Source organism: Arachis ipaensis, chromosome B03 (genome assembly GCF_000816755.2).
Source record: "Arachis ipaensis cultivar K30076 chromosome B03, Araip1.1, whole genome shotgun sequence".
Lineage (NCBI taxonomy): Eukaryota > Viridiplantae > Streptophyta > Magnoliopsida > Fabales > Fabaceae > Arachis > Arachis ipaensis.
In genome coordinates this window covers 80978994-80991328 of record NC_029787.2, presented here as the reverse complement: position 1 = coordinate 80991328, position 12335 = coordinate 80978994, and the positions used below count along the sequence as shown (strand labels likewise).

At 34.9% G+C, this 12335-nt stretch overlaps 2 protein-coding genes across 2 annotated transcripts; both read left to right on the top strand.

The window, feature by feature from the left end:
- Positions 4793 to 6094, top strand: LOC110269479 (protein FAR1-RELATED SEQUENCE 5-like). Its single transcript, XM_021117339.1, has 2 exons — positions 4793 to 5935; positions 6020 to 6094. The coding sequence occupies exons 1-2, from the start codon at positions 4793 to 4795 to the stop codon at positions 6092 to 6094; spliced, it is 1218 nt and encodes a 405-aa protein (XP_020972998.1).
- Positions 6112 to 7049, top strand: LOC110269478 (protein FAR1-RELATED SEQUENCE 1-like). The gene is made up of 2 exons (XM_021117338.1): positions 6112 to 6393; positions 6468 to 7049. Exons 1-2 carry the CDS (start codon positions 6112 to 6114, stop codon positions 7047 to 7049), a joined length of 864 nt encoding a protein of 287 aa, XP_020972997.1.

The following is a 12335-nucleotide window of genomic DNA, read 5'->3' as shown; positions in this document are numbered from 1 at the left end:
TCATATAACGATACCATATAGGCATTTACAAAACTGATCTCATTTCATGTCCTTTATATACTTTTCAACAATCATCACTATACTTTAGAAAGACCTAGAACTAACTCAGCTCATGCCTCGTATGAAGTATTTAAGTAATAGTGACTAAATTTTCTTTTTTGACCATTCTATGAAAATTAATCTTTACTGTCATCAGTATTTATTTTGGTCTAGTGAGATGGAGAACCTATTTCATAGTTAGACCATTTTTTAAGCTACATACCTATTTCAAGTGACAACCAGGATTATGAAACCACTGTATATTGTTTGATCATAACTTTAGTTATTTATAACTAATCTATAACAAATTAAAGAAGCAATATCACAAGTGAAATGATGTTGATTATCCTTAGTCTCCCTTCTTACAAATAAAGAGAAACAAAATGTTCATCTAATAAATTCAGAATAACCTATAATTAAAAGCATCTTCACATAGTTCTTAATTAAAACTACCACCTACTAAGTTATCATAATATATAGAAAAGGAAACTATCAGATCAAACGCAATAAAACAAAAACATAAAACTACACAAAGATTGTGTGAAGTGAAGCAACACTCCTTGCGGGTGTGTTTCATAAACCACAACGTCCTTGAAGAGAACTCGAACACAGCTTGGAGGAAGCACCGAAGCAGCCATCTCTCGTCACCGTTCCTCAACGTCCAGCGACCGCTGCTGCTACAGCTTCGGCGCAACGTCACCCTTGTTCGCCGCGCATCTGCCTCCTTTTTGGCCAAGCTCCTGCGTCTGTTTTTTGGCCAACCCTTGTTCTGCCCTTTTTTGCCAACCCTTGTTCAAGCTGCTTAGCCCTCTGTTTAGTCCTCTACGCCGCGTGTTCGAGCCTCTGTTCCAAGGCCTTTTAGCCACCGTTCTGCCATTGTCTGCCTCCATTCAGCCATCTCCGTCGCAATTCAAAGCTCCTCCCTTTTCCCGTACTGTTTGAATTTCAGAACTGCTCCATCCTAGGGTAATTTTTTTTCCTTCTTCTTGTTCTTTCTTGTATTAATTATTTAGTTATTGTTTTTTTATTGTTGTTTTCATTGTTAGTATGTTTTCTAGTTCTTATTTTGTTGTTAGTTTGCTGTAGTTTAAAATGTTAATTCTTCTTGTTATTTTGATTTTCAGTTTTAATTGATCTTATTAACTTGTTAATTTGATAAATTATTGTTTTGGTGTTGTTTTCTACCTTTTGATTGTTATACTGTGGTTGATTTAATAAATTGTTCATTGAGTGGAAGATGAAAACTTGCCATGGTAAAATTGCTCCTGCCATGTTAAAACTGCTCCTATTGGTTTAGTATGGCTCAATCCATGCTTCCAAAGAGATTCTACCACCATGCTTGGACCTTCTTTCTGAGGTTGGTCATGTGATGATTAAGGATGTAAATCTTGTGACCCACTTTAGGAATTAATTTTTTAGTTTCTTTTTTAAGTTGGGTATCAAAATTTTGTTTGTTGATCCTAGTAAATTTGTTTGTTGATGTGTGAATATATTCTTTCATATTCCTCACTAAGTCGTAGTGATATGTATGCCTTTGATCCCATGGCCTTTGTATTGTTGCATATTGGTAGATAGAAGGTATCAAATTTTGTGACATATCTATTATGTTGCTGATCTAGAAAATTGGTCACTTTATTATATTCCCTAGAAATAATACAACTATACAACTACTAAACCTATAAACCCGCCAACATATTTAAGGATATCCTTCAGTGGTGCCATTGTGAGAATAGTTGAATTCTTGTCTTCTCTCTCTAGAAAACTTAATTTGTACAATTTGTAGAGTTGAAGTTCAACAAAAGCAAGAAAAAGTTGGCATAAACAAGAATAAGAAGAGAAAAAGATGATACTTTTATTTGCAAAATAAATAACTTGAGTGGTTTATACACTCTGCTGTACAAATATTATCCTTAATTATCAATACAACCTAAGATATTATCATATTGCAAGCTCAAAATTGCTTCACCAAAATTAATAATGAATGAAAGAATGATTAGAGAGAACTCAATAAAGGCAACCTCAAGCAGGAAGATCATTCTAACATTACAATGCACCCTTGAATTCTTCTAATTTGCCCTCAAACTGCAGGGAGATCAAAGTGTTCTAGCAGCAGTCCCACTGCTTTCCTCCTCTCTTATGCATCTCTTGTTAGAGACTTCACCACTGGGGATAAAAACTCCATTTCTGCCATCTTCTCCTGCACAGTACTATTATATAAGATAACTAAGTAATTAAGAACAACAAATACAGTCAATTTCACAAGAACTGTTGCCTTATTTTCAGAATTCTACCTTTGTCTCATCTTTTTCTGAAGCCATATTTCGTAACAATTGAATGATGTTAAGAAATTCAGAAGAAAATTGAATTGAACCTATTGAGAAAATACAAGGGATGACTAAGAAATTTGAGAAAACACCTAGAAGTTGAGCTTAGACTTCCACATGTTAAAAGCTGAGAACTTTTTGAGATATCCAAACCAACAAGCAAAGAATAAGACCACCTCACTTCTTAATTCTTCTTATTCTCACTATTGAAGTTGATACAGAACGTAAAACAAGGGGTTGAAATTTGAGGTATGCATTATAATAAGAACAAGTCATTGTTTGATAGGAACTACCCATTAAATGTAAGATTGTAATATATGGTTGTCTTTTTATAATCTTCATGGACCTCACGCTGATGAATTAATAGTATACCAAAAACATACTCTTATAGAACTGATATAGTTCTGTTCCTTTATGTATTAGTGTAATCACAAGTTACTCTCCCATCATTCTTTGTACCCAGCAAGGTTCTTAGTTCTACCTGTGTTCCTTGTGTGGGTCTTATCTTTTCATTTGAGTTGCCTAAAAATGCTTCATTTTAATGTGATTTGATCTGAATTTTGGTGGATCCTTGTGGATGAAGTTGCCTTTTGATATCTATCATTTGCTAACGTAACTACATAAGTGCAAATGCTTTCAATATTGATGCTTTGATTTGAAGATTTCTGCTTTGCTTCAGCATTATTGCTCTTTGCCTACTGATGAGCGGATAATTTATACGCTTTTTGGCATTGTTTTTAAGTAATTTTCAGCATGTTTTAATTACTTTTTAGTATATTTTTATTAGTTTTTATTCAAAATTCACATTTCTAGAATTTACTATGAGTTTGTGTGTTTTTCTATGATTTCAGGTATTTCCTGGCTGAAATTGAGGGACCTGAGCAAAAATCTGATTCAGAGGCTGAAAAAGGACTGCAGATGCTGTTGGATTCTGACCTCCCTGCACTCGAAATAGATTTTCTGGAGCTACAGAAGACCAATTAGAGCGCTCTCAATTGCGTTGGAAAGTAGACATCCAGGACTTTCCAGCAATATATAATAGTCCATACTTTGCTCAAAGATAAATGACGTAAACTGGCGTTTAACGCTAGTTCCATGTTCCATTCTGGCGTTAAACGCCAGAAACAGGTTACAAGTTGGAGTTAAACGCCCAAAACAGGTTACAACCTGGCCTTTAACTCCAGAAACAGCCCAGGCACGTGTAAAGCTCAAGTCTCAGTCACAGCACACACCAAGTAGGATCCGGAAGTGGATTTCTACACTATCTATCGTAGTTTACTCATTTTCTGTAAACCTAGGTTACTAGTTTAGTATTTAAACAACTTTTAGAGATTTATTTTGTACCTCATGACATTTTACACATTTCATATTATATTTCTGACGGCATGAGTCTCTAAACCCCATGGTTGGGGGTGAGGAGCTCTGCTGTGTTTCGATGAATTAATGCAATTACTACAGTTTTCTATTCAATCACGCTTGTTCCTATTATAAGATATTCACTCGGACTTCACCCTGATGAATGTGATGATCCGTGACACTCATCACCACCTGCATGCGTGAAGAAGAAGACAGTAGGAAAGCAGAGATTCAGAAGACAGAGCATCTCCAAAACCTCAATCTGTTCTCCATTACTGCATAACAAGTACTATTTAATTTATGTTATTTACTCTTCATAAATCCAATCATTTTTATTACTAATTTCCTGACTAAGAGTTACAGAATAACCATAGCTTGCTTCAAGCCGACAATCTCCGTGGGATCGACCCTTACCCACGTAAGGTATTACTTGGACGACCCAGTGCACTTGCTGGTTAGTTGTGCGGAATTGCAAAAGTGTGATTGTGATTTCGTGCACCACCTACTTGAAGATTGTTGATCTCCTTGCTTTATTTATATATAAATAATGTATTTTGATTATTTTTCTCCCCAGTTTATTGATTTTGATCCCCTTGTTTGTTTTGATTTTGCATCTGGAATCAGGAGTACATATTTAAATTATTAGTCTCTAAAATTTGAACTATTAGTCTCTAAAATTTGAGTTAGGTAATTTAGTATTTTTAATGATCATGTTTAGGATAAAATAAATTTTTATGATACATATGTAAAATTTTAAAGTAAAAAATAAAAGAGTTTATTTATTATATTTATGTTTATTATGAATTTTTTATTTATAAATTATTTTATTTTAAAATATTTTATAAAATTTTAAAGAATTAAAAAAAATAAATTATACTTCGTTATAAACATGTTTATTATAAGGTTTTTAAGTTTTAAAAACTGTTTTAACATTCTTATGCACTAATAGCTCTTAGGTTTATTAGAATTTGATTGAGCAATAATTTTAATAAAAAAAAGTTTAGTTCATTTTGCCTATTCCATTCTCCTAGCATTTAGTTAGTACCTAACATATTAAAATTTTAAGTTCAGTCATGGATAATGATGGCAAAGAGTCATATAAGGATGGTGATCAATCTGAGGATTTAAGTGTTGAGTATGAGTGCAGTTCCGATGAAAGTGATGATATGGTGGATGTAACTGTAGATGAAGCAGAGGCAAATATAATTAATACTAATGGTTTTGAAAAGTTGATAACTGATTTTACCATCGAAGATATATGGAGATTGGTGTTTGATACAGAATCTCAAGTTTGTGAATTTTATGCCAAATATGCCAAGTGCTATGGATTTGTGTCCCAAAAAGACTTGAAGACGGTGGATGCTAATGGTAACATTAATACAAGACAGTTGGTTTGCAATAAAGCAGGAGAAAGATATTGGAAGCACCTTAAAAGGGACAATCGGCAAAGGGAGCATAGGGCAATTACTCGTGTCAACTGCAGGGCTAGGATTCGGTTCATTCGTCACTATAAAACGGGTAAGTGGAAAGTCAGTGTCTTTGAGAGTGAACACAATCATCCACTGTGTCCACCTAAGTACAGACATCTTATTGCCGCGAATCGTGGGCTTATTGAGGCTGATAAAACACAAACAGACAACTTGCGAGCATGTGGTGTTAAAACTTGCCACATAATGGGTTACATGGTTTTCCAAAAAGGTGGATATGATAAAGTGGGTTTTACCAGAAAAGACTTACATAACCACATTAGTAAGACTAGGCATGACAAAGTGAAAGACAGTGATGCATTTGTTGCGTTGGCCTATCTGTTTTCTAAGGTAGACAGTGACCCGTTATTTCTAGGAAAGTTCACCTTAAAGGATGGTAGGTTGGATAATTTGGTGTGGGCTGATGGAGAAAGCGTTGTTGACTACGAATGTTTTGGCGATGTACTGGCTTTTGACGCCACTTACAAGAAAAATGTATACAACAAGCCCTTAGTCATATTTTCAGGGACCAACCACCATGGCCAGACAACTATCTTTGGATGCGCTCTGCTCTCAGATAAAAGGTCCGAAACTTTCAAGTGGGCACTGAAAGAATTTTTGGAAATCATGTCAGAAAAACTACCCGGAGGCGTTGTGACAGACGGAGACCGTGCTATGAGAGAGGCTATCTTAGAAGTATTTCCTGGTATACCACACCGCCTTTTTGCATGGCATCTCTATCGTAATGCGGTACAAAATATAAAAAACAAGCATTTTTGGGACAATTTTAGTGTATTATTGTATGGACAGTTTACCGTACAAATATTTGAACAGAGATGGAACGAGATCATATCCAAATACGGACTTGCCGAGAATGAATGGGTCTGGGCATTTATAATGACAGAATAAAGTGAGCTACCGCATATATGAGGGAGCACTTCTTTGGCCGTATAAGAACTATGTCACAGTGTGAGGGAATTCATTCATTATTGAAGAACTATGTTGACAATAAAACCAGTCTCCTTGAATTCATGCATAAATTTAGTGAAGTACTAAGGCAGTACCGAAACAACCATCTTACTGCTGACTTTGAAACTTTTTATAAGTTTCCTGTTTTGACTATGTGCTTGGAAAGTTTTGAGAAACAAGCTGTTGAACTTTATACTAGAAATATTTTCAAACTTGTGAAAGATGAGATGAAGCAGCAGGTGCCTTAAATGTGACTGAATGCCCAAACAGTGGAGATATTATTGAGTGCAACACGAGTGAGTATTTTAATCAGCAATGGGAATTTAAAGTATCTTACAATAAAGACAAGGACCTGTTTGCATGTGAGTGCAGGCTATTTGAGACTCGTGGATTACCGTGCTCCCATATCTTTGGGGTCTTAAAGCATCGCAATGCAAAATGCGTACGTACATCTTTTATCCTGAAAAGATGGACAAGAGATGCAAAGAGTGATTTTATATGCTCAATTGGCGAGCAAGACACCGCTGATGATATAGTGCCCACACATAGATGCGGTGCAATGGCATCTATTTGTTGGAAGCTTTGTGATATTTCTTCCAAAAATTCAGCCAATTATAGGGAAATCTCAGGTGAGTTACTTAAGCTAATTTCGAAGGTGCAAAATAAAGGTGATGCACAAGCGAGGCGGCTTTCCTCCACGTCAGCGCTAATAGGTGATCCAGCTGTTGTGAAGTCAAAAGGGGCTCCAAGAAAGGTTCCAAAAGGCCAAAAGAGGCGAAGATGTTCGCATTATAAGTCAAGCAGGCATTTCGTTAGGACATGTCCATTACTCGCCAAGGAGGACTCCCCCGCCGAATACTCAAATGCTGAAGATGAACCAATGATATTAATATAATGCTTTGCTTAATTAGTTACTTTATGCTTACCTATTATTTTAGTGTCTTTCGCAGAACTATTAAATAATGCTATATTTTGAGCAATTTTTAAAATTTTTTTCCAGCAGGTTGAAGACTGTGATGCCAATAAACAAACTCCCTCTCAGAACACAAAATCAGTAGAAAATACACCCGTGCACAATAACAATAATTTTAAAGTAAGCACTTTTCCGTGTTATACCATCTATCAAATTTATTGTCATTTCAATTTAAATTTGTAACATATTATTCTCGTAGTGCTTATATTATTTCTTATTATTCTATTACAAAAAATTCAAGGGTTGTGGAAGCAAGAAGTCTGTATCTAAATTGGCAAAGACACCGAAGATTAGAGCAAATGGTAAAAAAAGTTGACAGAAGGTAACATTTCGCATATCAAATAATTTATATTAGATAATTCAATAAGGAAAATTAAAGTCTTAATTTGAATTTAAATTTTATTAATCCAATACCATAAGTGCAACTGAGAGTTTAAGGGTGAGTGAGGCCAATACTTTGAGAAAATTCTTACTCGACTCTAGCTTGTCTGACTAGTTTCTTTATTTATTTTTTTAATTATGTATCGTAATTATTTAAAAATTATGATTTATGTTTAGACCGAAGAAATCACTCTAACTCAAGAGACATTAAAAGATAAGACCAACACATCAGGAATAGAAGTGACCGAAGTTCCAGATGCAGCCACAACCAAGATACCAGGATTGCCACAATATCCTATGCATCATTATCCAGTGGTCCTTCCTTATCAACCTTATGGTGGAGTCCTTGATGAAGAGATTTGCTCGATGGTCTAGATTTCTTCTTATAGAAAAGAATTACTTCGTTGTAAGCATAGCTCCAAACCAACAAACAATTCTCACATCAAAAACTTTGGTTGTCACATGTACAAATCCCAAATAAGAATTAACTGGAGTATTTGGACTCCGGGTCGTCTCACAAGGAATTGTAATAAAGTGAATGATTATTGGCTATGAAGGAACAAATGGGGTATGATTGATAAAGGGGCAAGGAAGTAAATGGACAAGAATTTAAATGATAAGAAGAGTAAATCATTCAAGTAACTAAATAAAGCAAGTAATAAAGGGAGACATTCACGGCAAAGATTGAGAATATAGGCTTTCTATCCTAATCATACAATGATAAACAAGAATTTATCTTATTACGTCATCCCCAAAGACGGAGGAAGGTATCATGTTATCCTCATACTCGGAGAAAGTCTAATAAGACTAGCTAATCTCAATCCAAAAGTCCTAATCACCTACTAATTGAATTAGCAAGAGATTAGAGTTAATGGAAATCATACTAGCTAACAACTCTAGATCACCAACATAAGTTGGATTTTCATGACTCAAGATTGCCTAATTACTCTTTCCAAGCCAAGAATGCTCAAAATCTACTCTAACATCCAACCAAGCATTTTGTCAGACACTTGGAAGGCATAAAAGGAAAGCATAATAAATGACAAGAAATAGTAAAATCTACCAACTACAAATTGCAAGAAGACAAGATCAACAACTCAAATTCATAATAAAAGACATCAAATATCAATTACATTAATAGAAAATCCAAATCCAACAAGTGTTCATTAATCCTAAACAAATAGGCATGAAAAGGAAAATTAACAAGAGGGTACAAGAAGATTACATCACTAGAGCATGAAAATGTAGAAGAAACACGATGAAAGCAAGGGATTAAACATGGATCTATGATGCAATTAATCCTAGGAACCCTAATTCTAGAGAGAAGAGGGAGCTTCTCTCTCTAGAAACTAAGCTACATGATGCAAAAACTTCAAAACAATTGCTTTCCTTTTTGCCCAAGCTTGAATTCTGCATGAAATAGCATTAGAAATGAGTTGGATTGGGCCCAAAATGCTCTACAAATAGCTGGCCACGATTTCACTTTAGTGAATCACGTGCTCCATCGGTGCACACGTGTACAGTATCCGTGTGCACCCCTAAACGCGAAGCAAATATGACAAATTTTATATCATTTTGAAGCCCCGGATGTTAACTTTCTAACACAACTAAAACTGTCTCATTTGGATCTCTGTAGCTCAAGTTATGGTCGATTAAGTGCGAAGAGGTCAGGCTTGATAGCTTTACGGTTCCTTTATTTCTTCATGAGTTCTCCCACTTTGCATGCTTTTCTCCTCACTTCTTCCATCCAATACTTGCTTTATGAACTGAAATCACTCAACAAACATATCAAGGTATCGAATGGAATTAAAGTGAGTTAAATTTAGCTATTTTAAGGCCTAAAAAGCATGTTTTCACACTTAAGCATAATTCAAGGGAGAATTACAAAACCATGCTATTTCATTGAATATATGTGGGAAAAGGTGATAAAATCTCCCAAATTAAGCACAAGATAAACCACAAAATTGAGGTTTATCAAATCTTCCCACACTTAAACTAAGCATGTCCTCATGCAAAAATCAAGAAATAAGCAAAGGGGTATCAACATTTATTCAATGCAAACTAACTAAATGCAATCTATCTATATGCAATCTATCTACATGAATGCATCCACTTGGTCAAAACAAGTCAACTTCCAAGAATACATATTTACGTACAAGGGATAAAGGCATAGCAGTAAAATCAAACTCACAATTGAATTGAATTATTAAAAAGATTTTACAAACTTGAAAGAAAAGAGATGATCATGGGTGGAAACATGTAATTGAGCAATCGAACCCTCACCGGATGTGTATCCGCTCTAGTCGCTCAAGTGTATGGGGTTGATTCACTCAATTCTTCTCTAATCATGCTTTCCAAGATTTGTTTTTCATCTAACAATCAACAATTAATTCATGCATGCATACAAATATCATGAGGGCTTTTCCATAGGTTGTAATGGGGCTAGGGTCAAGGTAGGATGCATATGGTCAAGTGAGCTAGAGATTTGAATCTTTGATCAACTTAAACATCCCACCTAACCTATGATAACCTATACAATTCTAAACAAACCTAACTACCCATTCTTCACTTTTTCACACACTCATACATTCTCTTTTGATCACCACACATATGCATTGATTATTATTGAACTTCACTTTGGGGTACTTTGTCCCCTTTTTATTGCTTTTTTTTTTTCTTTCTTTTCTATATATTTTCTTTTTCTTCTTATATATATATATATATATTTTTTTTTTATTTTTTTCTCATTTATTTTTCTTTTCAAACTAAAATGTATACAAGAACATCAATGCATATAGTTTACACATGATTAATACACGAGTATGTTCCTAATTCCCAAGATTTTTCAACAAAAACGTAAACACACTTTTATCTCTACCCACTGTTCCCAAATTTCCCAAAATCAAATGATGAACACTCTCACTAGCCTAAGCTAATCAAAGATTCAAATTAAGGATATTTATTATTTTTCACTTAGGCTTGTAATGTGCTTCAATTAAGAACAAATGGGTTGAGCATAGGCTCAAAATTGGCTAACAATGGAAGATAAAAGGATAGGCTATTTGGGTAAGTGAGCTATTTGAACAATGACCTCAATCATATAAATGCATGTATACACAAAGTAATGGACATAAAGAATCAAACAAATCAAAGATTACAATCATAGGAAGAGAATAATGCACACAAGAATGAAAGTAAGTGGTTATGTATGATGTAACCACACAATTAGGCTCAAATCTCACATGCTTGTGTTCTTAGCTCAAAACATGATCCACAAAGTATATAATTCAAGCAAGTTCTAAAAAATTTGTTTTTTCAATCAATAGCGGTGCCCTATAGATAAAATCCTTGGAAAATATCATGATTTTGACTAAGCTTATTATATACATATGCAATGCAACCAAAAATCCTAAAAGACCTAAAAATGAAATGCAAAAGTGTTAGGATTAGAAACTTGTCACCCAAAAATGCCGAGCGGTCGGACGACCTCCCCACACTTAAAAGTTTGCACCGTCCTCGGTGCATCCAAAGATGAGCAAAGGGGGTACGGCGACTTTCCTAGTTGCTACCTTTAGCTGGTAGGTCAACCGATGCTGCGTGTTCTTCTCCCACTTCCGTTTTTGCTTATGATGATTCATCCTGAACATAGAAAATAGGGGATAATAAGACAAGTAAATGCACAAGCAAGGGAACACGGATTTTTGGAATGAGGTAAATCACTAGAATTGAGTGAGTGAATTAGTGTGACATTAATGAAAAATAAGTATGTGGGTCCTAACTTGCATGCGGTTTAGAACTCACACTCTAGTATTTAGAAACCATGTCACAATTATACAAAAGAAGACACACATTTTACTCATTCTAGTGTGCTTGAAATACTTCAAAAGACTTGTAGGTTAAGTCAACCACACAAGTAGTGATGTGGCATGAAAGCATTCAAGAAATTAATCAAGCAATTGTGAAATTGGATAATGTATGGACATTGATTGATGTGTAGGTAGACTTAGTGAACAAAATGGTATATGAAACTCACACAATAATCAATGACACATATTGAAGTTGTTGCAACATCTAAGTGACATAGAGGTGAAACACATGGATGTTATGGAACTTAGGAAAAAGAAGATAGAAGTGGAAATCAATCACATAGCAAGCATGGCCCACAAAGCTTTACAAAACTCAAAAATATGTCACTATGTAAGCTTTCAATCCAATTTCACAATTCTACAATCTCAATGCATGAAATAAGTGATGTGAATAAGGGTAAACCATAAACAAGCATCACCTAAAAAAATGCAATGATAATATACAATTGCCTAACAATAGATGATGAATGCACGGTGGCCAAAACATGCAATTCAAAGAGTTAAGATGCATGAAGGCAACGTAACATGTACTTGGTATTCACAAATATTCAACATGAAAATTCAAAACCAAGTAATAAATTGTAACCTCAACAAAGGAACCCAACAATGACAATAACAACAATGATGTTAAACTAACATCCTATTAGTAATAAGCAGCAGTAAAAAGTAAACAAGATTAGTAATCCAACACTTATAATGGAAAACAAAAATTAAACTAACTAACTAACTAAAAGAAATGGTGTTACATGATGCTTGGTAGTGTTGGATGATGTTTGAAGGGTAGAAAGAGAAGAGAAGAAGGAAAGGAATGGAAAGAAGAGAAGAAAAGAAGGTGAGTGAAACAGGGCAATCCACGCGTGCGCGTCATATGCGCGTAAGCGTGGATTGATGAAATGGAAGTGACGCATACGCGCGGTTGACGAGTACGCGTGCATGGCAAAGCAGAGAGTCGACGCGTACG